Genomic DNA, 24,849 nt, shown 5'->3' on the forward strand with positions numbered 1-24,849 from the left:
TCATCAGTTTGACAGTAGAAGGTGTTAATCGCTGTTACTCTAGGTGATGCTGCCAGGCTTCCCAAGAGTGCGTGCTTTCTCGGACGGCGGCAGTGGGAAGCTTAAGCAGTCCTTGGTCACTTTGTCTACTTGTCAGAAGCATGTCCTCGAGGAAAGGCTTTTGATCTTGAGATTTTTGTAATAGTATGTAGTCCACAAGGCCCTAGATTTGATCCCCAGCATCACAAGGTAACAAACTAAAATCCCTGTAATGACTGAGTTTATCCAGTGCAGCTCACCTGAGAGCCCAGACAGATGGCAGTGATCTCAGGACAGGGTCCTGTCCAACAGCCGGTCGGCAGGGACTGGCCGTGTTGCTGATGGGAGGGTAAGCAGGCAGTCTGATCGGGCTGCTTCAGCCTGCCACTGGCACTTGCCCTACCAGCCACCTCTGCAGTCATTTTGGTTTTTCTTGTAGTCTCAAGACAAATGATGACAGGCAGGAAGACCAGTTCTATATTGGTATACTTTTTAATTCTAGCATGGCTAGTCGGTTTCATTGTCATGTTGGTCTCTAGCACCCTGTGTATCTGAAAACCAGTATTTGAGGCACAGCAGTGGAGAGGCTCTAGGCAAACATGCTGACCTGTATAACAAGATACCGGAGGCTACTTTACCAAAGAAAGAGGTTTATTTATATTACAGCTTAGGAGGATGAAAGTACAAGATGAGGTGGCCCCCATCTTTAGCCCTTGGAGGGCCTTGTGGGAAATGACCCTAAAGTGGTCAGAGGACATGCAGGAGAGAGCATGTGACAAGAAGCAGGAGCTGAAGCCCTGGCATGCTGCAAGTCTGTGTAGCTTTGAACTTAATGGAGATCCCACTGCCTCAGCCTTCTGAATGTAAGTTGCAGGCATGAGCCACCCCACCCTTGTCCTCAGAGCTTGGTCTCGGGAGCCCTAGCTCTGTAAGATGAGCACTGAGCCCTTTTGAAAACAGTGCCTCCAAAACCTGACCACCTTGCACTGGGCCTCAGCCAGCTCACTGTCATTCTGTGACATGCATATGACCCTTTGGGGGACGCTCAGACCACAGACACGTGTAGCATACAGTCTGCTCCCCTCCTCAGCCTGCTGGGTATGTTGACTTCATCACTGAGGTGCCTTAGCCAGCTTGGTCCGGTTGTTCATCTTTGATTCCTTGCTGGATCACTGGGGTATGGAGACTTCACTTAATTGGTCATTTGAGGTTCTCAGCCTTGACCAAATATCACCCTGTTGAAACCAGTCAAAGTAATGTTACACGGTTCCTTAACTTCTGTTCTCACGGAAGCACAAAGGTCTTAATGTTCATCCTTTCTGGAAGCTACAACTCTTCCAGTAATCCCAGCATGTTAAGGTGGAGGCAGAAGTTCAAGGTTGTTCTCAGGGAGGTGGGCCTGAGCTACACACGACACTGTAACAAAACCTGGGGGCTGGAGAGGTGGTCAGCACCTGAGTTCAATCCCCAGCCACCCCATAGTGGCTCACAACCACCTATGAGATCTGATTCCTTTTGATGTGCATGAAGACGGAGCACTTGTACACAAACTGCATAAATAATCTTTAAAAAACTGGGGGGGGGGGGGGGAGGGTGTGACAGACTCTAACCCTCCGAAACTTCTTTCCCTTAGCAAGTAAAACAAGACAGTTGAATTCTAGATAGTTTTGTTTATATCCAAATATTTAGCATGATGCATTTCTATCAAGCCATTATATAAATTTAGTTGGACATTATACACACTGTCTACATCTGACGCACCTACCTCTTTCTCCCATTATTTTTTTGTTGGGCACTGAACCAAGGGTCTTGCTTGGACCATGTGCTGGATAAACCCTCTACCACTGAGAGACATCCCTAGCCTATTTTGACTCTGTAATTTACAGCATCGCCAATGTGTCCACATTGAGTTCTGCCTTCCGAGGCTCATCTGCACCCAGCCATTACAACTAGAAGGATGTGCCCTATACCTTTCCTCTGGTTATTTGCAAATCATGTCTAGGACAGCCCTTTGGAGGCTTTTCCCCCGCTGGAGTTTCCTAGTGTCTGGTAGAGGGAGTGAGTGCTCTAAGGTGGCGGTTCCGTAGTATACTCCATCTGCAGCAAGACTTCTGACCCTGATGGTCTGCCGTGTTACCTAGTGAGCTCCTGGGTGGCGTGAATGCTGTTTGTCATAGGCCCTGTTTGAAGGCCATTGCTCAAACTGTAATTAGTGTATCTAAAATGATCTAGCCAGGCTACAAAGAACTGCAATCAAAGGCCTGGCACTGATACTGGCTCAGGTTTGAGAACCACACACACAGAATAGGACTCTTACAATGGTGTGTTTTAGTCTAATGTGTAGAAAGAGAGGGATGTATAAACATGGAATCATCAAAAAGCCCTTGGGCGGGCTGAAATGGAAATGCTCCTAGCTTCAGGGTCTCATTGTAGACCAGGCTGGTCTCAAACTCCCAGAGATGTTTGCCTCTGCCTCCCAAGTACCTATTTGTCATCTTGTACCTACGGAAGACAACTCCTGACTCGAGCACAGGAAGCCACCCACAGGACAATCTGGTTATGGAAGACATCTAGAGCCACCCCCATGCATATGATAACAAAACAGGTTTCTCAGGCTCCCTCAATGAGCGAGAGGATACCCAAGGTCCTCTTAATTTAGCCCTTCTTCACTGGCTATGGGAGATAGGGAGTTGCAGGAGGGCATGTGGTGAGGCAAGAAAGGAAGTGTAGGAGGGAACTAACTATTGGGTGTGGTTGAGGACAGGTGGAACCATCTTGCAGAGGCCCCAGCACCCAGGCCAGGCTGCCTCAACCCCTTGAGTTACATGTCTAGCACTGGGCAGGCATTCGGAGCTTCTTTGATGCAGTTCTGATGTGTAGACACGGGAAGGCAAGCTTCCTCAGCTTCCAGAGAATGGGCCCCTCTTTAGCAGGAAAAGTGACAGTTCCACAGGACCATGGCGCCAGTGCTGATGAGTGAGGCTCCCTGTTCCCTCTGAACTATACTTCGCTATGATTTTTATAAAATCCATGAAATCTAGTGACGGGGCAAACGTAAAACAGGGTGCACAAGCTTTTGCTCCATTCCAGGGAAATGTCGACCTCTAGGAAGATGGCGGCCCTGGTCTTATGTGAAATACACATTTCACATAAGAAGCCTGCTTTGGTTAATAACACATGAAGTGTATCCCTTCCCTAGCAGGAAGAAGTGCTCCAAGGCGGGAGCACGGTTGGAGGTATGATTTTTAGAAGCGTTTCTGAGGGTGACCGGAAACGGGAGAGAGATGCCACAAAAGCCTTGGAAATGCAGCACAGAACCATTATTCACCCTGCCTCCAGAAGGCCGTGAGAGCCAATGTCAAGCAGAGGGAGAAGTGGTTTATTGGCACAGCCATTTCTTGTTAGACTGACAGGGTTAAGTGGTAACTACAACAAAAAGCAGGTTTGTCCCAGACTAGTTTGATTGTGGTATCTGTCGGTCACCCAGCAAACCATGACCATGAAGCTTGTTTTAAGCCACACAATTGGAGATGATCAGTACAGCTCTTCATACTCAGTTGAGGTACACAAAGCACAAAATCCTATTGAAAAAGCATCGGCTGAGGACGACCAAGAAGAGCTGGCCACATTACCAGTGTTGATGGATGCAGATGCCTTGGGAAAAGGTAGCTTTCTCCAGAGAAGTGCATTGGGCCATCAATGCCGTCATAGACCTAGAAAGGACTAGCTTCAAGGTGCAACCGACGGGTGGCATCTGCCCTCATGAAGTTGGTGTTCATTCTTTTGGAAATCCTGCAGCCTTGGGTCTGGGGCTCCTGGGATTGGGGTTACAGGGATGGCAGGCAGAGCTGCAGCAGCAGGCACTACACACAGCACTAGTCTAGGGAGAGGCTAGGGTGCAGGCTGTGATCACTGTCGTGGGCCAGGCTAGAAGGGAGCCAGGAAAGGGCAGAGTGCTGGAGGGGAGCTCTGACGGCAGGCAGCTCTGGTCCAGTCGCCCAAATCTTGCCGAAAGCTTCATGCATGTTAGGTGAACTCAAAGACTCTCCTGGCTACCTTACTCCCTGCCAGGGTTGCTAAATTTTGGAAAAAGCCCCTAAGGACTGGACTAAGTCACAGCAGATTAGAATCTTCCCCAGTACTGGTCAGTGCGTGGGATTCCAGCCACAATTTCCGATTCAATTCCACAGTGGTTCTCTCCTCTGAGGATTTTAAAGAAGCCTGGGATGGAGAAAAAGTAGGTGCTTTGAAAGTATGCTCTCAAATGATGCCCCACTCTGTAACCCAGGCTGGCCACACACCCTATCCTTAGCCTCAAGCATCCTAAGTGCTAGGGCTACAGGAGCCAGGGGGAGCTGCCTGACACCCGGCATCGTCTAAGACCATCCCTCAGTTCTCTTCACATGCTGCTCAAACAAAGCCACGCGGAGCTCTGGGGCTCACAGATGGTTCTAGACCAAAGGATCTATCTATATACACTTAGTCAGGTCCACACCTCAGGCCACAGAGGACCAAAGGGGCTAAGATGCTCTGGCCCATACCCGCTTGCAGTCATATGTAGTCTGAGGAGGGGGACTGCCACTCACCATTATCACCCCAGTCAACGTTCCAAGAGTTGGCTGCCAGCCAATAGGGAACTCCATTCTCTACTCCCCAGCCCAGGATGCGGATGGCGTGGCCACCCATCATGTCACCGGCTTCATGCTTGTATACTCCTGGGGAAGAAAAAGGCAGTTATGACTGAACCCAGGTCACTGCCTGCCCACAGACTCCCAACTAGCCACCCAGTCAGGTTGACAGGAACCAAATGGTCTCCAACACAGAAACCCCTAGAAGGCTGGAGAAGGGACTCAAGATGAGCACTTGCTAGCATGTCAAGGCCCTGGGCTGGGTCTCCAGCACCAACAAAGCCAGTCTTTATCGGGGAGCTTCGATGTGTGGTTTGAATGAGAATGGCCCCACAGGCTCATGTTTGAATGATTTGTTACCTGGGAATGGCACTTATGGAAGGATTAGAAATGTCAGAAGGATTAGGGAAAGGTGCCTTGTGTGTAACTTGGGGGGGTTGGGTGTTCCTCTGTCTCTGGGGTACCCCTTGCCCCCCATACACAAATACACTTGTGCACCAAGATGTAGCTCTCAGCTACTGCTCTAGCACGTGGGGAGCCACGCTCTCTGCCATGATGATAGTGGACTAACCCTCTGTAGCTGTAAACAAGCCCACATTAAATGCTTGCTTTTTAGAGTTCCTTGGTTACGGTATCTCTTCAGAACAGTATCTATGACAAGCGGTATCCATGGTATTAGGAGATTGTGTGTGTGTGTATGTTTGTGTTTGAGAAATGGTCTAAAAAGCCCAAGTTGGCCTCAAACTTCAAAATTCTGCCTCTGTTTCCCAAATGCTGGGATTACATATGGGTGCCACTATATATGACTTAAATGTGTGTGTATATACTTTTTCTTTTAAAGACAGAGTCATATTTAAATATCCCTAGCTGGCCTGAAACTCACTGTGTAGACCAAGGTATTCTCAAGAGATCTGCTTGCCATTGCCTTCTGAGTGCTAAAATTAATGGTGTAAACTAACATGCCTAGCACTTCCAAAAGTATTTTTGGAAGCCTAACATACTTAAAAATGCAAATTTTCAAAAGTGGGATCCTACAAAAATATTGTTTGGTTGGCTTTAAAATAAAGGTTCTGATAAACTCTGAAGTTATGAAGCAAACTTAAAACCCAAAGGCCAATTATTTGTTTTACACCCTGAGATTCCATGTCAGGGTTCATCTGTGAAGCTTTAGATAGCTTGCAGAGTTTTCAAGTTCCTGCTCTGGGGTTTGCTGGAAGGTAATGGAGAGATGGGTGCAAGCCACTGTCAGCTGACCAAAGCGGTGCTACTCAGGTGTTCAGAGATCTGGTCAACCAGGCCTTCTACTTGAGGGTGATCCACTTTTCAAATTGAAATGTATCTTAAGGGTACAGGTGCTGCGATGGCTGTTCTTGGTTGTCAACTTGACTACATCTGGAAGTAACTAAAACTCAAATGACTGAGCACACCTGTGATGAGAATTGTTTTCTTAATTAAATAATTTGAAGTAGGAAGACCCACTTCTAATCTGGATCTCTGAGGTGGATAGATCCACCTTTAATTCAGATCTTTGCAGGTGAGGAGACCCAGCTTTAATCTGGGCCACATTGTCTGCTGGACACAGAAGAAACTCACTCTCTCTTTGCCACCTTGCTCTTGCTAGTAAGTCATTCCTTCACTGGCATTAGAGCCTATTTCTTGAGATTCCAGCAGATTCTGAAGACCAGTTGCAACATCTAGCCTTATGGACTGAACTGGATTATTGAGCCTTCTGTTAGTAGACAGTCATTGTTGGACTATCTGGACCACAGCCTGTAAGCCACTGTAATCCCCTCCAGAAAAAAGATGGATGGATGGATGGATGGATAGATAGATAGATAGATGATAGATGACAGATAAAAGATAGAGATAGATAGATAGGGTGGACAGACAGATCACACAACTACAGGTAGCTCATTTCTAAGAAGGGTGCTAAAAACATGCATTAGAGAAAGATGGCTTCTTCAACAAATGGTAAAAGAAAAACTGGATATGTAAATGTAAAGGAGAGACACTAGACTCATGTTGCTAATTCTCTATAAAAATCTATTCATCCAGGATCAAAGACCTTACAATCCAGACAGACTTGTTATTTACGTTGTTCTTCTATAGCAGTGGCCTTCAGGCTTCCTAATGCTGCAATCCTTACATTTTCTTATGTTGTAGTGACCCCAACCATAAAATTATTTTTGTTTCTACTTTATAACTGTAATTTTGATACTGTTATGAATAGTAATGTAAATATTTGATATGCAGGATGTATTTTCATTGTTACAAACTGAGAATCACTGGTCTAGAGAACCCTGATTCTGAGTTGTCATCCCAGCTAAGTGGACAGCTGAGGTGATCTAGGCCTTTGCAAAGATAAAGAGAAATGACCACTGTCAAGTGTGGATGAGAGACAAAGGCAGGAGTGACTGCTGTAGAAGGAAGAAGTGAGAGCGACAGAGTATGGAGCAGAGCTGGGCTGCCAAGGTGGGAAAGGGACCCTAGAGAGGCTCTGTGGAGACCAGAGAGCCAGTGAGCACAGCAGGTGGGAGGGTGTGACCATCACACCACCACCACCACCACCACCACCACCACCACTACCACCACTACCACCTGCTGACTATCCGCCCAGAGAAGAGAGTGGAGGGGGACTGAGTCCCCAGTCCCCTCCCAAAGCCCCTACTTTTCTCGCTGTGAGACCTCTGGCTTCTGTAGACCCTGAGCCTTTGAGCTCTGACTTCCTTCCAACCCTGGTTGCTGTTGGAGTTGACTGGTACCTGATTTGTAAGTCAAGAAGTCAGCAAACACAGTGAAGGCACCCTCCACTGGGCCATTTTTGTAGATTTCTGCCATGATCTCCTTCTCATTGTCAGACACGCTGTAGGAAGTGTATCCTGCAGAAGGAACAAAACTGGTCAAGATAAGAAAGGGCCTCCTGCCTGACCAGGCCTCCCGAGGAATGCTTCCCTGGATAAGAAGTTAAGCAGAGCTAGACAGTCCTAGAAGAGGCTAAAAGGACCCCAAGGTTTAAAAACAGGTTCTAACCCCTTGCAAAACAACCATCTGCCCAGTCCCTTGGAGCTCAAATGGGCTGACACATGACAGTGTGAACCAGACAAAGTGTACAGTGTGCATCTCTGTTCAGTGAGACAGGTGTGGATTACCTCAGCTTCCCTTCTTGCTGCTCCTGAGTTTTTTCTGTGTGACCCTGGCTGTCTTGGAACTCTCTGTATGTAGATCAGTCTGGCCTTGAACTCAGAAAGCCGCCAGCCTCTACCTCCCAAGTGTTAGGACTGTGTAAGGTGTGTACCACCACCACCCATCTCTGGACTCTTAACACTCAATGACTTTGACCTCTTCCTCTTTCAGCAGGCCTCAGCACAGCTTACCATAGTGCTTATCTTCTTTGTAGGACGGGGAGTAGCCAGTCTCACAGCTCTTGTTGCACCTGGGAGTATCTCCTTCTCCAGAGCAAGGGGGACGGGAGCCATTGACATGGTGCTCACAGGGAGGGATGGTGTATGGTAAGCAGCCTGACGGATGGAGGGGATAAGATGATATCAGCCTGCAATCCCCACTGCGAGGCCCCCAGGCCAGACCATGTCTATATCCTGTGGGGCAGCTCCTATACTGAGGATGGTCTGGCTAACTATCCATCAGCTGGCCCTCTACCCTTGACCTTCCCCTTACCATAAAAAAGGAAGCCACTAACACTTGCCTATAAAATGCACTGAGAGACAGGAGTTATGGGCACACACTCACCTACATGAGAATTGTAGACTCCACCAGAAACCAGGCCTTTTTTCGTCCAGAAGCTCCACGCTCCAGAGGGATAGCCACCATTGCAGCTGAAAAAGAGCTTTTGTCAATGGCAAGGCAGTCCCAGCTGTTCCCATGCATCACTGCACGGTACAAATGCCAAGGTCCTACTGAGAATACACTGTCCTCACCCCAAGTCATACCCTCTCCACTGGCGCCCCACCAGGGACTCAACCAAGCTCCATCTCTGTCCACAAGGCCATCTCTTTTTTTCATGTCCATATCACACTGAGCTTCAACACTCCCCTCTTTCTGGAACAGTGGTTCTCAACTGTGTAATTCCCTAGAGTGCAGTAGCCCCACCCCCACCCCATTCCCTATCTGCATTGCTTCCATTCTAATATATATATATATATATATATATATATATATTTTTTTTTTTTTTTTTTTTTTTTTTTTTTTTGGAGGCAGGGCCTTTCTATGTAGACCTGGCTGTCCTAGAACTTGTTATGTAGACCAGACTGAGATTCTCCTGTTCTGCCTCCCAAGTGCTGAGGCTAAAGGCATGAAACGCCAGCCAGGCCTAGGCTAGATTTCTAAGGTTTATTTATACCATCAATTAAGGGCCAAACACCTTAAGTGGAAAATTCCAGAATTAACTCAGTTTTAAATTGCACATTGTCCTGAGCAGCATGATGAAATCTCGCTCTCCCTTGATCCATTCAGTACGGAACACAAAGCATCTCTGTCTGCAGTATCTATGCTGTATGCTGCATGCTGTATACCGTATACAGCTACTATCTCTAGCCAACTGGGCCATCTTGGTTATGGAGTCCACAGCTGTGATACTGCAGCATGGCTTCAAGTAATCCTTGATGGTCAATTGTAAGATTGGTGATGCTGGCAGCTCAGACATGTCAAACAGAAGCTATAAAATGCCTTTTTCATGTGAAAAGGCACAAGTTCTGAACTTAATGAGAGAAAAAATTATAAACTGGAGTTGTTAAGATCTATAGTTAGAATGACTCTTCTGTGCCTTAAATCACGAAGGAAGGAAGATTCACGTTGCCTTCACCGCTACCTGTCGAACTCTAAAAGTCACAGCCACAGTGGACATGCCCCTGGTTTAAGGCATCCACTTGGGCTGGGGGCTGTACTTAGGAGAACCCCTGCAAAACAAGATGTGGTGTCCCTTGCAGCTCCAAAGCATTAGGCAGAATAGAGACAAATGAGGCGAGGCCGGGTGAGAGATGGGCATTATCCTTTCTCTCTCCTGGCTGCTCCCAGACTGCTGAGAGGCCTAGACACACACATTTAGGAGCTCGCAGGAATGTCTCACCTGTACCACTGTTATAGAATAAGGGCCGAATGACACTAGTGAGTACCGAACTTCTGGAGAGATGAGCCCATACTCGATCTGCAGTCTGTCATCCTTACAGAGCAGACCAGTATGCTTCCCTGAGCTAGGGGTTGGGGTTGAGGGCGGATGAGGGACAAGTAAGGACAAAAGCCAGACAGGGAACAGAAAGCAAGCAACTTTTGGAGACGATGTTCTTTCTGCCAGGACTCTACCCCCACCCAGCTGAGGCAAGTCTGGCTCCGAGAAGCTCAACAGCAGCCGCTACAACAGAGTCTGCCTGCAGACCCTCGAGTCTCCCTCTGTTCCAGTCATGAAAGCAGCTTTCCTCTTCCCAGGGACCCCTGAGTGGCGGAGCACAGAGGAGGAGTTAGGGTCTCCAGGACTAGGTCCCCAACACTTACCCATCCCCACACTGGATACCACAGCAGGTAAGCAGGTCCTCGGCAGACACCTCCACGTTGACTCGGCCATTGGTGTGAATGCAGTATCGGTCAGAAATGGCTTCCACTGCCCCAAATGCCTATGGTAATAGTAAGTTCTGCCTGGTAAGAAGCCCATCTTGCCTGAAGCAGGGAGAGCCTTCAACCTGAGTGGTTAGATCCTTTCAATGTCAGGGTTCCTTGGGCTCACACTTAGCATTGAAGAGCCTTCTTCTGCCTGAGGACTTGGTCCACACGGAGCAAATCCCGAGGCAGAGAGAGCAGATGGGAGCTAACACAGGCACAGGAGGGCCACGAAGAGTCAGATAACTGAACCAGTTCATCTGGGGAATGAAAGGACTATGGATAGGCCACAGGCATGACCGCCCAGCACTGGGAACACGGTTAACGCACTGAACTATGTGCTTAGTGAAGAGGGTTCCATTTGCTGGTGTTTTGCCCCAATTCAGAAACCGGCTTGCTGACAGACACAGGACACTCATGAAGCTGCCTTGTTCACTGAGGGAAAGTAGCTTCACAGCCTATGCACACAGACCTAGACATACAAAATGCACCGCATGCCCACCACTCACTCCAGCCCTGCAGTAATTCCCGACACGAGGATCGCGAGCCATAGCAATGGGAGGAAATGAACCTCAAGTATTTCCTCGCTTGCCTCGTCACAGCTGGTCCCGCCCTAGATATGCCAATCACACCCCAACCAGTCTTCTTCCACCAGCCCTCCCCTCCAGCAGGGTCTTACCCAACAAGAGCCGCAGGACCCCTGGTCTCTAATCTGGAGGATGGTCGGGCAGTGGGACCACTGGACGCGTGCATCAAAGCTTTCAGGTAGATTTATGTCCTCAGCAAACCCAACCCTAGGCAAAAGAAGGACGGTTGCAAACTTCACTCCCTGCCCCTGACAGACCAGTGGGCATGGCTGTCCCCGGCCTGGGTGGTGTCTCCCAGAGAGGTGGGGAGACACAGGCAGGGGTAGCCTTTACCACTGTCCACTGGTCGGTGTGACTCGGCTCTTGCTCTACGGTCTTTTAACCGGTATTTTTAAACCATCCGGCCCATGGGGTGCAGGTGTGGTCTTCTTCCCCTCACCACAAGTATCTGTCCTGGTACTTCAAGTTTTTCCCTGCCCTTTCCTTCCTTTCTTTTCCTTCCTTCCTTTCTTTTCCTTCCTTCCTTTCTTTTCCTTCCTTTCTTTCTTTCTTTCTTCCTTTCTCTTTCTTTCTCTCTTTCTTTCTTTCTTTCATTAATTTAGGGTCTGGCTATGTAGCCCAGGCTAGCCTGGAACTCCTCATCCTCCTACCTTGACCAACTCCTTAGTGAATGTCAGAATTACAAGCACATCTCATTGCATCTCATTCAAACGACTTTAAATACTCCTTCAGGTTTATTTTTAGGTCAGCGTAGCAGATGTGCAAGAAAAGCATCTGTGATTCACCCTTCTCTTTTAGATTTATTTACTTGGTGTACGAGTGGGTTTTGAGGTTTTGTAGCTGTTTTATTGTTTTCTGCCTGTATGTATGTCTTTGCACTATTTGTGTGCCTGGTGCCCTCAGAGGTCAGAAGGCATTATTAGATCCCCCTCGACTGGGGTTATGGATGTGTTTGAGCCACTGTATAGGTGCTAGGAATTGAACCCAGATCCTCTCTCTGCAAGAGCAATAAGTGTCTTAACCACCAAGCCATCTCTCCAGCCCTGGGATTTATTTTATTTTATTTTCCTTGAAAAGACATTTAGCAATGCACTAGGGTAGATGTGACTACCCTATGTGTTATGGCTGTCTACAGAAAACATTCAAATTCTCTCACTAGATCTGCAGAAGTCACAACAGCTGAGCAACTGTGAAGCCTGTGTGAGTCTTGTGTGATGTCCAGGACTAGCATGGGGGCTGGATGGAGAGGAGCAAGTCTGGCAGGAAGACCATGGGTTCAAGGCCACAGGAAACCCCCTCAGGGACAGTGTATCTGTATTGCTGTCACTAAAAGGGAGAGCCACAGAAAGGCCTGCAGTAGGGGCATTTGCTCCTGTACGGATTCTGCCCTGATTCTAAAGCAATCTTCTCCCACCTTTCTCACTTAGAACTTCCAAAATATTAAACTGTGCCTTATCCACAGTTTGACTGGAGTTAGACAACATCGTCACCATCCTCGGATGGCCATCTCTAATCCTTGCTAAGAACAACTTCTGCATAAAAATGTCCATTTCAGTTTTCCAGAAAAATAAAATAGTAATGGTAACTTCTATGGGCTCTCCTCGAATTATTCAGAGCTGAGTGTAGCCAGACCTCAACTGCGACATCTGGGACCTCACATAGGATGTGGCACCTTGGAGGCAAGGTGGTGTATCGAGCATTTGAGTCTCTGAAGAACACACCGAGGCAATCCAGAGAGGGCTTCTTCTGCCTCTCCCTAACCTCAACACTAGCACCACTGTTCACAGGCCAGTATGTGGGGGCTATGTCCACTGCAGGCTGTCACTTACCTCCCCGGCAGCTTGGGTCCACCCATGACAGTGCCACACAGCTTCTTCAGATAACTTACTTCAACATTGTAGAAGTTTCGTCCAGCCTGAAAGAGAGTCACACGAGGACAATCACCTACCCACCAAAGAGCTTCCCATGATGGGACAGGTAGATCAGGGGCCCTGTCCAATGCATGGAGCTAGGGAACAGTAGAGTGAGTCAGGGTCAGAGCACAGTTCTCAGACAACAGTGTCTTCTCTAATCTGCTTTCAGATGTGAGCAGGAGACCTGCCCAAGACCTGGAGGAAATGATGGCAGGAAGTAGAACTTCCTCGTCTCCCACAGGAGCTTTCCCATGGTCCGCCTCGTTCCAAAGCTCACATATCCCTCCATGCACCTCCATGTGCAAGGACTCACATGTATGTGCACTCCCATGCACACACCATGGAAATCAGAGAGGAATCGGTGGTGTGATCTATGAGCTTCAACTTCCAGAAAATAATGCCCTACAGCCAATCAGTCACCTCAGAGGCAATGCGCACAAGGTGACCCAAACAGGGACCCACAAAGACAGACAGACAGACAGACAGACAGACAGACAGGAAACAGCAGCACAGCCTACCTGCCATGTCGTGTTCTGCTTGTTGATATAGTTAATCAGGTCATCCGACAGTGGGTGGAAGGAAGGCTTGTCGTGGGCACTGGTCAGTGCCAGCAGGCAAGAGAGAAGGATCAAGGACCACCACATCCTGGAAGCTGGATCCTGCACTCACCTAGAAAGGACACAGGCAACATCAAAACGACTTCCACACACGGGCCTTGATGGCCTCACAGTGAAGCCTGGTTGAAGGGAGCCGCTATCACACACAACAATATATATGCCTCCTCCTGGCTATTTCTAAACTGTATGTACCTGATGAACTAAGTTCAAGAGACTCTCTCCAGTGTTCTAGAAGAAGGGTTAGCTCTAAGCTGGACGTAGTGTAAGCCCTGCACTGGGAAGCCTAAGGTATTAGAATAAGAGCTCAGCCTGGGTCATGAAGCTTCAGCCTGCTTCACAAAAACAAAACAAAAAAGAAAAAAAACAAGATGGGGGGGGTAAGTGGGAGGGGGGCAGTGAGCAGGATGTAAAATGAATAAATAAAAAAACTAATTAATTAAATTAAAAAAAAAAACCACCCAAACAACTCCAGAGCCATCAATCTATGTGAGTCCTAAGGAGAGTCAATGGGTAAGGAAACTAAAAAGAAAGCAGGGTTAAAAGCCTCGCTTGAAGACATGTAAAATGTCAGGTTAAATTCACTCTGCATGTATGTGTGACTGTGCAGGCTGGAGGCCTAGTTCTAGGAGCTGGCTCTTTCCTTTCACTTTAGGCGTAAGCTATCTCCCCAGCTGGGCTGGTGTCAGCTGCTGGCAACTAAGGAGCCACACTGGCTGTGCCAGGGACACCAGGCTCCCAGAAGCCCCTCTGGTTTTTCCTGTCACTTGAGGGCTTTGCTTCTGGCTCCTGAGAAGGAAAACTATTACATCAATACCTTGGCCTTTAGAGCTTGTGAACTGACTCAAGAATCAGGAGACCAGTCATTTCCAGCTGAACCCATGAGTCACCCTCTTGGGCAAGTAGCTAACAAAGGCCAGGTCTTCCTGGATGCTGACATATGGTTTGAACCTGGTGGGAGCAACAGTAGGTGTGGATAGACTGGGACCCTGCCCTGACTCTAGGGCTTACAGGAGTGAACGCTCTACATCAGGGTCAAAGGTCGAAAGGACACTGGAACACAGACTTACCCTTCCTGCCTGCTCCCTGGGTGCTGGATCACAGACATGAAATTGTATTGAAAGAAAACTAAAAGTTCTCTATTAAGTTCAAGCAGCAGAGATATGACCTCAATGAGTCAGAACATGTCTAGTGCATGTGGTGGGTACACGGGAGGGAGTCTAAACAACAACTCATCTATAAAAATAATGTGTATGGATCTGGAAAAGATCCAAAAGAGGCCTTCTGGAACAATCTCACAATATATTATTATAAAATGCCTGGTGACACTGGCTCAGAAAAGTTCTATTTAAAAAAAAAAGTCAGGCCTCTCAAAACTCACCTTGGGTGTGAGAAAAGTGTGTGCGGGCTAGGGAAAGAGGAAGTGGCACACTCCTGCAGACGTGCTTACACAGCTGGCTGCCTGTCCTGGGAAAACAAGGAGGGGCTAACTCTGTACACCTGGCTCCCCCAAACAAAAGTGCTACACAGAGGGCAGACAGACCTCAGAAACACACAAGTCTGAGCTGCCTGGGAGGCACGCTCGTAATCCTAGGGCTCAGAAGGAGGAAGCCTGGGGAGCAAGGCTCCAAGGCTAGCCTCGGCTACACTATGATTCACAGAGTGAAACAAGTAAACAGTCCCAAACCAAACCAACTCCCTAGAAAGCCTAAAACTGGCACAAAACATAAGCCTTTGGGCACCATGTTAAAATGAAGTCTTATGCCAGTGAGCTAGCTCTGCGGGTACAGGAGTTTGCTGCCAAGCCTCATGACCAGACTTTGATCCCCTGCTTGATGAAGGAGAAAACTGACTCTTACAGTGACCAAGATAATGGGGGGGAGGGGGGAACTGAGCTCCCAGTAAAGGCTTTGTGTCCTCTATAAAACAAGACCTGGAGGTCAGAGGACTCGAGGCTGAACTACAGCTGAAACTGTGGGCTTAGCACACCTGAGGCTCTGAGCTCCAGCCCCAGCACCACACACTCTCACACCAGAAACACAGGAAGACCACAGTGGGAAAATGGATACAGTGACTTGTTATGCATAACGGTGGAAAATGGACTGCCCGTGCATATACTATGTAAACCTTTAAACATACACGTTCTTGTATTTCAAAGTATTCTCTCTCCTCTCCTCACCCTGTTGCTATAGGACAGGGCCATGAGCATAGCCCCAACTGGCCTGGAACTTGCTATATAGACCATGCCAACCTTGAACTTACAGTGACCTTCAGGTTTCTGCCTTTTGAAGGCTGTGACTGCTAGTGCACTCCTGCACACCTACCAAGGGATCCACTGTTAGACGAAGAATCACAGCCACGCAGAACAAGGCCTTTGAAAATGGCCCTTAACTGCATTACCCACCATCTCCTGCCGCCAAGAAGGCTTCCTCCTCCAGGGCTTTCTATGCAGCACACTCACTGCTGTGGTTCTGGTGACTCACGGTCACATGACCATGAGTCAGCCATCACAAGGCCTCCAATCATACTGTTAGGTAATTGTGTCTCCTTTCTTCTTCTTTTCAGCAGCACTCTGTACCTTGTACTTGTTCTGTGTGTGTGTGTGTGTGTGTTTGTGCGCGCTTATTTCCAAACAATACAAAGTGTGCACCAACATGCCTGGCTTTTTGACATGGGTTTAGGGGATCATTCAGGTCCTTAGGAATCAAACTCAGATCCTTATTCAAGCTCTTTTTCAGCTACTCATTTCCTGAGTCCAGAAACTGATTCCTCCTAGACACTGATGCAGAAACCCTGGAGTATCCACTCCCTAGGGTGCGTATCTAGATGAAGGAGGGGCTGGTAAATCTGTTAGGATCTCCTATGTTAAAGGATGGAAACCCTTGGGTTCACGACATACTGTATGCAGAGAAAAAGAGTGTCCTAAGATGCCCCATTGGGACTTGGCCATCTGTTGAGCTGTTAAATATATGCTGGGTAGAAAGGTTCGTTTCCATAGTAACTTGAAATTTTAAACAAGCTAAACAAATTTTAAATTTTAAACAAGATGTCTTCTTTGGTTTCTGCAAAGAGCGCATGTACTCCCACGGCCAACCACTGTAGCCTACAGTCCTGGCTACTGCCACTGCAGGACACTTTCTTTTTTCTTTTTCTTTTTCTTTATTTATTTATATATTTATGTATTTATGTATTGGTTTTTCAAGACAAGGTTTCTTTGTGTAGCCCTGGCTGTCCTGGAACTCACTCTGTAGACCAGGCTGGCCTTGAACTCAGAAATCCGCCTGCTTCTGCCTCCCAAGTGCTGGGATTACAGGCGTGTGCCACCACTGCCCAGCTGCAGGACACTCTGGGAAGCTGGGTTGGCATTGGTTCTGCAGCCTCCCCCTGACCCCTACTTTATTCTCCTCATTATCAGGGTTCTGCCCAGCTGCAAACCTAGGTATTGGGGTTTCAGGAGCAAGGCAGTCTCCACCCAGTGTCTAACCCTACTTATACCAAGATGAAGCCCCAAATACCTAGATTTTCTACTTCTTCTTTAAGAGGCTAGGATGAGGGGTGGCATCCCGAAGGGATTCACTTGGCCACCAGCCACTGCGGCTGCATGCGGAGGCCAGGCTCTACTGGAGACTAGACACTGGGCCCCAACATCCAGATCGTGCATTGCCTGTCATCCGTGGGCAATTCTCTGAGGCTCAGATCCTGCACTTCTGAGGTGGTACTGAGCACCATGTGATGTAAGAAGCAGAGGAGGGTAGGGAAATCCTATATCAGTGGACACAGAGAGAAGGAGCTGCTAGACAAGGCTCGGCCCTGCTCCTCCTAAATTTCCGTCTTTCAGCTTGTGATAGCTAATTCCAGTTTGATCCAAACCCACTCTCAAAGCCTCCACTAGGCAGGACTCTGAGTTAAAAGAAGCTTCCACCCTCAGTAAAAGGCTTGAGTCCTGAGCCTGGAGTGTACGAAACCTGCTGTCACTGCCTAGGGCACCAGTAGCTGATTCCCTGAAGATGCCAGTCTTCCCAGACATCACGCACACAAGCACTCTGATGACACAGCCAACAGTGACAATGACAAGCTAAGCTGTCCATAAACCCGTCAACCTGTCATGTGTTCCATGCTTTTGCCTTAAATAGCCAAGGGCTTTCGCTTCCCGTAGTTTAGCAAGCACTTCCTTGTATTTCCCAATTCTGTGATTTTTCACTTCAGTTAACAGAAAGTCTTTATTTGACAAAGGGGGTGGTGGTGGAACACACAAGTCCTCCAGCCTGTACTACCCTGCCTCCTCTTCCAGGTGTGCATGCAGAGGGCAGTTGTGGGCAAAATTTATTTCTAGCTCAAGTCAGCTGGCCCTGGGTTCCACTACCCTCTTCCTTGTCAACCCTTTGTAGCCATCAGTGTCTCAATATCCTGCTATTACTGTCACTGTCACATGAACAGAATGGCCAGTGAGTAGACTGGTGATACTATCAACAGCAAAACCATTTCCCAAACTAGCTGGATGCCCTTCCTCAGACAAACATACTCCTGGGACGCTAGAAGAAAATGGCGCCAACGTCCAAGGAGAAGCTGACGCCAGCGTGAAGGAAGCACAATGTCATGACACAGTGAACTCTGGGGCGTTGGGGGGACACACGCCTGACAAAGAAAGCCTTCTTGAGTCTCAGGCAGACGAGAGTCTAAGTATACATTCTAAAGGCTGTAAGGAGACAGAAATATGTAGACCGAAAGTCCCACAGGCCACCTGCCATGTCCTGGCTCAGGATAAGTGCACCGCGCCCCCCAAGCGGTCTTCATCCATGTCTCCCTGACTGTGGGACATAGGACTGAGCTCTCACACACCAGCTCTCACTGTGCAGCCACAACTGTGGCCGTCCATCCCAGATGTGTGGAGGGACTCTACACGAGGGGGATGGGGAGAGGATGAGAGACTAGCTGGGACCTTGATGTTGAACTTTATGAGCTTCTCTTCCATAAAACAAACTTGTCTAGGCTTTGCCTGTCATTAAGTACATCAGTTCCTCAAGTATTAACACCTCAGTCCACCCACAGAACAGAACAGTGGGAACTGCATTCCCTTTTGACTGGTTTGCCCCGTTGCCCCCAACGCTGGGATAGCTGTAGTGGAAGCAGACACAGCAATCTCAAAGGTGTGCAGAGCAGACTTGAAGGAGGCCAGAGGCCCCACTTTGCCAAGTATGAATCAGAGCCCTGATGTGGGCTTCCAGATTCCACATCTGTGCTCCTAGTAAAAAACTGTGTAATTAATTCATGGTGATCCTAAAGAACAAGCAGCTTGGGGCTGCCCACGGCTACCATCTACCTACCCAGGGCACATCTACCCAGAAGCTAGAGATGCAAGTTAATGGCAGTGAGTTGAGCTGCTAACTAGACAAGGCTCAGACCTGCTCAATTGAGAAAATGCCCCCATAAGATCAGATTGTGGGCAGGCCTATATGGCATTTTCTTAACTAGTGATTGATGGGGGAGGGCTCAGCCTACTGTGCGTTGGGCCACCCTTGGGCTGGGTTCTACAAGAAAGCAGGCTGAGCAAGCCAGTAAGCAGCGCATCCCTCCCCCCCCACCCCCCATCACCTCTGCATCAGCTCCTTCCTTCAGGATCCTGCCCTGGAGGAGTTCCCTTCCTGACTTCTTTCAACGATGAACTACAATGCAGAAGTATAAACCAATCAAACCCTTTCCTCCCTAACTTACTTTTGATTATGGTGTTTCACTTTAGCAATAGTAATCCTAGCTAGGTAGGCCCTCATTTAAGAGGAAAAACATTTAATTGTTTGTAGAAGACAAGATAATTTGACTAGACCTGCAGAGATGCTTCCGAGATGCAGGGGTAGTATAGTCTCCCAAGTCTGCTCCTAAAATATACAGAGTACAAGGCCTTTAAAGACCTCGAAATGTAAATGAGATTAGCGCTCTTGCTTCTCTGCCTGCTCCCTAATTCGATTGCAGGCTAAATTAAGCTCCAGGCTGGTCAGCCTGAGGACCAGGCAGACAACAGAAACATGTTGTCTATGAGCTTCTCCTTTCTGGGAGCCTCTCAAGGAAGAGCCACCAGGTACAACTTCCGGTCACTGCTGACTGACTCTATGTGTGCAGCAGTCAACATTATCTGAGTAATTATCTTTGTCTTAAAAAAGCATCCCAGTTTGAGACCAAGGACACTCTACAGCTGGCATGCTTACCTAGCGTCCTGGGTTCAGTCCCCAGCATCACATAAGCCAAACCTAGTAAGTGGTATATGCCTATAACACCTCATGAAGAGGCAGGATACAGAGTTCAAATGCCATCCTTGGCTACACTATGAATTCAAGGCCAGCCTGAAATATACGACTGTGTCTCAAAACACATCCTCTCCCTACCACATGTCCTGTTTGGTGTAAAAAACTGTGACCACCATACTATTTGTAAAAAAGCCTTATATGCAGATGTCTATTCTGCTATTTGATACCAAAACACAGCATAGCTCCAAATCCAGAGGGGATCGTGCTGAGAATGAGTGTCAGGCTACTTGAATTTGATATGGTTTGATATATCCTTGACTAGCACAAGCTGGCCAGCACTTTATGTAAGTTAGAAGGGCATGTGACCTCTGTGGCCAGGCCAGATCAGCAGGTCAGAGGGTCGGGGGGTCAGAGGGCAGCCACCTCTGATCTGAGAGCAGAGTATCTAAGAGTTCTGTGGTGCTCTGTGGATACTAACTTGGTATTTATCAGCCTTATTCTCTTCCACCCTGCCAGCTAGGGCATAGCAGTATCTTGGCTAGTTACTGACCCAATTAAAACAGGTTAACAGTTGAGATCACAGACCATAGGTCCTTCCCAGCATTCAGCTTTTATAAAACACCAGTTCTGGAATGAGCCCTCCAGTCTTGTAGAAGGCTTCTATTTCACATGGGGAGGGAAACTGAGGCATGAGACAAGACCAGGGGCAGGCCCTGAATGGCCATACCTGAGTAGGAATCAATCACCTCCAGGAGATCGAATTCTAGGTCAAATTCCACCACAGTTACCTAAGTGACTATAACCATGTCATAGACTTGCAGGTGACTTCACTTTCTCATGAAGTCTCTCAACATCACAAGCATCCTGAATTTTAAAAATGAGAAACTAGGACTTGCAGGAGATGTTCAGTGAGGAAGGCATTGCTGTGCAGTCATAAGGACCTGGGTCTGAATCCCTAATACCCAGGTAAATGCTGTGAGGACTCGGTGGTCTGCAACTGTAATCCCAGGCTTTGGGAGGCAGAGAAAGATTCCTGAGGCCAGCTGGCTAACTAGCCAAACCAAGCAAGTTCATAAGCTCCGGGTCTAAGTGACCCTGCCTCACGAAGCCGAGACGCCCAACGTCCCCTGCCACCACAAAACCACCCACAAAACTAACACACATACACACAAGAATATTTAGAAGCTACATCCAATTGCACCTAAGTTCAGACACCCAGGTTTATGACCTAAAGAACAATAGTTGTATGTGATGGTATACATACTTTAAGCTCAGCACTTAAAAGGCACAGGCAGGAGAAATCTCGAGTTCTCCTTGGCTACGTATCAAGTTTGAAGCCATCCTGGGCAATATGAGATCCTGTCTCAAAAACTAAATCCTAACCTAAACTTAAACTTGTTTTTGTTGTTGTTTTGTTTGTTATTTGTTTGTTTGGTTTTTTTTTTTTTTTTTTTTTTTTGAGACAGGGTCACGATGTAGCCCTGGCTAACCTAGAGTTCGTTAGATAGACCAAGCTGGCCTTGAACTCATAGAATGCTGGGATTAAAGTAGCTCACTACCCTGCTAAGCTAAACTCTAACATTTAAAAAAAAAAAAAGAGGGTTGTGGTGGCACACACCTTCAATCCCAGTACTCAGGAGGCAAAGGCAGGTGAATCTCTGTGAGCTCAAGGCCAGCCTGGTCTACATAGCTCAGTCTCAAATAAATGAAGAAAAAGACTAATAAACTAAACTCCCTGGGCCTGATTGGGTACAGGCCTATATTCTCAGGACTTGGGAGGTAGGCAAGAAGATCAGGAGTTCAAAGCCATCCTCCCCTATGTGGTGAGTTAGCTGGGATACATGAAACCCCTGTCACACTGCCATCTGTCCCCAACAAATTAAAATAAATGTTAAATCTGCAGTTAAATGGACATCAACAAATCTCATAAACAGAGTGAAAGAGAAACACAGTATAGCTAAGTTACAGAAAACAATACTTATAGATTGATACAGTGTATTCAAGGTAAGAATAAGGAAAGGAACAGCTGCCAAAGTCTCTGTGAGCCAAACTGACCCCAACCAAACAAGTCCCACAGAGGGGAGCCACCCACGTCTCTCCCAAACCTGAGCCTGGGAGGCCTGCCATCTGCAGAAAGGGGTGTTCAGGCTTGAAGCTAAAAATGAAAGGATTGCTATGTGGCCCACAGTTTTAATCCCAGTACTGGGGAAGCAGAGGCAGGTTTGTGTATCCCATCATGCCCAGGCCATCCTGGTCTACATAGCCAGTTAGTTCCAGGCTAGCCAAGACTACACAGTGAGCGATGAGACCTGCTCTCAAAAAAAAAAGCCTAAACCAGGAGCATTAGCTCTTTAGGAGGGTTGAGGCACAGAACTACCTACTGGACTACAGGGTAACCACCTGCCTCAAAAAACCTGAGGAGACCAGAGCAGGGATATTGACTGTTAACTAAGCAAAGACAATACAGACCTTTGTACACCTCCCCACATCACCACCCTCACATCAATCACACTGAAGCCCCTGGTTTCCCTTTTGATTTTCAAAAGTTCTATTGCACAGTTTCACCTTCACACATAGCTAACATTTTCCTTATAGCAATACACCAAAAGTCAGTGGCCAACCTGAGACTCAGAGATCTAAAGGTTTCGATCCATACCATATAAGGGCCACAGCCTAGACTGCTGAATCAGCACCTCCCGGGAACAGCTTCAACCTGGAGTCAGGAGCTCCATCCTCCCACTACCTGACTAGTCTGAAAACACTTAAGTCAACATCAGGGGGAGTGCTGGAAATCTCTGATGGCACCTGGGCTGAAGCACTGGCCAGCAGTCCCAGTAGGCCCGGGTCACGTGGCTTTAGAGGAGCAGAGGTCATTTTCCTCCAGGGTGCCTCTTTCAAGCATGCTTTTTTTTTTTTTAAGGAAGGAAGGTTTAGGAGATGAAAAAGTTTCACTCTCAGTCCCTCTGGACTGCCATGGAATTCATTATGTAGCCCAGGCTGGTTTCCAATACACAGCGATTCTCCTGCCTCAGCCTTCCAAGTGCTGTGATTGCCTGGCTCTGGTGTGCCTCTGGGAACTCTGGAGTTTTAGGTTACCATGGCCAAAGCCTATGAGAAGCAATTCTCTTCTGAAGGGCTTTAGGGAAAGATGAGAGCACCTTCACCAACATTCTGCAAATGCTACCCTTCAGAATCTGGAGACTGAAGAACACACCTCCGTGGCAGTACCTCACAAGGAGGCACCCGGAGATCAGTCTTCCAGAGACACTAAAAGGTGTTAAGCTTCCCTTGGAATCCCACAATTTATCTTCCTCCCCAAAGAGGTGAGGGGATCTGGTCAGCTGGAGGCAAGGGGAGGGTGGGCTTTAGTCCTTTACTCGGGCTACTTGATTCCCTGGGGGAATCAAGTCCAATTCACCCATCTCTTGGTCCGCATGCTATCTCTCCCGGCCAGCAGGACCCTGAATGAAGGAGGCTGTTCTGCAATACCCCTCCTCCACCACATTCCCATCACCTTGGCTATCCCCCTGCAGAGAAAGGTCCTGGCAGTCCCTATTCTTTAGCTCTGCTTCTCTTCCTGTTTCTCGGTTTAACTCTTCATGCAGGTTCCACCCCAGCCACCTACTACCATAGGTTCCTGTTTTCAACAGAACAGGTCTTTTAGGGTGCCAAGCACTGCGTGGGTTTGTGTGTGGAAAAGTTCCCGGGGCAGATTCTTTAGAATAAGCCACAAACCTACACTAAATGCAGGTCGACACTCGCCCTGAGCACCCCTGAGACTCGCAGTCTGAGAGCTGGGAGAGCCAGGGCCGAACCCTTCCCTTTAAGCTCCTCCCTCGGAGCTCCCCGAAGTCCCCACCTCCGCCCTTGAAGTGCGCCAAGGCCACTGGAGGGAAGCCGACCACCGCGGGGACACCAGGCTCGGCTCTAAAGCGTGAAGGCCAGGAGCTCTGCCGGACTAGTGTGCCGGAGCCTCGGTCTCCTCTTCTAGAGGACCGCGATCTGCCGCGGCGCGCAGCATCTACCGCCGCAGAGGAACCGCGCCTGCGCCCTGGGCAAGCGAGGGGCCCGTCTCCGCCGCCCGCGCTCTGCCCACTCCCCAGACCCCAGCCAAAGTGACTTCCTCCGCGGAGCCACTGTGCCCCGGGCAAACTCACCGAGCGCAGCGCGACAGCCTGGGCCTGCAGCCACGGAATCGAACCGAGCCGCTCCCGGCCTCCCCAGTGCACCCCTAAGTACCCGCGCAGCTCCGCCCTCCGCTGGGGCTGATTCGTCACGTGACCACGGGCCGCGCCCCCAACCCCGCCGGCCCCTCCCCCTTCGTCCCGGGACTCCGCAAGCTGCCTACCCTAGGCCGGCACCGCACCTCTGTGTTAAACCCAAAAGAAACCGGGGTTCGTCTGCTCTCTCCATCTCGCACAGAGATGCTCTCCAGGGACCGCTGCAGGTACCCTGCACCGGGAAGACATAACATCTTCGTGACAGGCATTCATCGGGAAAGCCCGGCGGGTTCGGGGACCTGGAAATGGCTGGTGTCCCAGTGGAGCCTCCTGGCCTTATATTCTGAAGCTCAGACTATAATGCGAAAAAAATACTCAGACCAACGAAAGCAATCAAAAACTAGAGCTGGGCTGGGACTGTACCCCAGGAGTAGAGTTCCTAGGTTCGACTCCCACTTTAAAAGGAAAGAAAGAAACCAAGACCCCTTGAACTTTTGTCCAAGGCATGGTATGAAATTCAGAACTCCTGCCAGGCTATATGAACTTCCCCTAACTTGTGTGGTAGGCTAGCCAGTGAGAAACTAGCTAACTTAGTTGATCTGACAGGTCATAGCATATCCCCACCGCCGCCACCAACGCTGCTGCTGCTGGTGCTGCCACCACCGCCACCACCACCCCCACCCCAGGGTCTCTGTCAAGCACCCTCAGATCTCTCCAATCCTTAATAATCCAATCCTTGTAATATAGGAATGGCCTCATGACAGCATGGTGTCTTATAGCCAGGCTTGTGACTATAAGAAAGGCATATGGATCTAGTAGATTTCAAGGCTCTGTTGGTCGGCTCCAAGTTAAGGAAAGGAGTGGAAGTATAGAGACTGAGCCCCAGTTAAGTGGAACACCGGAGGAACTCTGAAATCTTGTGGAAAGGCAGGTCTGAGGCCAGCTGTCCAAGGCCAGCTGTCCCAGCGGCTGACAACAGGTGGAAATTGGCTGCTTATTAGGGGGAAAAGTCCAAACAACAAC

General features: G+C 48.5%; 1 protein-coding gene across 2 annotated transcripts; it reads right to left on the reverse strand.

Annotated features, from left to right (window-relative positions):
- Positions 1-3,376: 3,376 nt before the first annotated feature.
- Ctsb (cathepsin B) lies at positions 3,377-23,878 on the reverse strand. Of its 2 annotated transcripts, XM_052191229.1 has the most exons (10): positions 23,764-23,878; positions 13,272-13,422; positions 12,670-12,755; positions 10,933-11,047; positions 10,152-10,270; positions 8,394-8,479; positions 8,021-8,164; positions 7,409-7,525; positions 4,605-4,733; positions 3,377-4,239 (listed from the first exon to the last, which is right to left on the reverse strand). In XM_052191229.1, the coding sequence occupies exons 2-10, from the start codon at positions 13,395-13,397 to the stop codon at positions 4,142-4,144; spliced, it is 1,020 nt and encodes a 339-aa protein (XP_052047189.1). In that variant the 5' UTR covers positions 13,398-13,422; positions 23,764-23,878; the 3' UTR covers positions 3,377-4,141. The 2 variants fall into 2 exon arrangements, with proteins under 2 accessions (XP_052047189.1, XP_052047190.1); XM_052191230.1 differs by lacking the exons at positions 10,152-10,270; positions 12,670-12,755; positions 13,272-13,422; positions 23,764-23,878 and having other exon boundaries at positions 10,933-11,006.
- Between the last annotated feature and the right edge of the window lie 971 nt (positions 23,879-24,849).

This window comes from Apodemus sylvaticus, chromosome 8 (assembly GCF_947179515.1).
Source record: "Apodemus sylvaticus chromosome 8, mApoSyl1.1, whole genome shotgun sequence".
Taxonomy (NCBI): Eukaryota; Metazoa; Chordata; class Mammalia; order Rodentia; family Muridae; genus Apodemus; species Apodemus sylvaticus.

What these genes read in the sequence shown, in the direction of transcription:
- Ctsb (XM_052191229.1), bottom strand. Translation starts at nt 13,397, where the DNA reads ATGTGGTGGTCCTTGATCCTTCTCTCTTGCCTGCTGGCACTGACCAGT. An exon ending in GGTCCTGCGGCTCTTGTTGG is followed by an intron (nt 10,271 to 10,932) that starts GTAAGACCCTGC and finishes CTATTACCATAG; the next exon opens with GCATTTGGGGCAGTGGAAGC. An exon ending in CTTCTTGACTTACAAATCAG is followed by an intron (nt 4,734 to 7,408) that starts GTACCAGTCAAC and finishes TTTCTTCCCCAG; the next exon opens with GAGTATACAAGCATGAAGCC.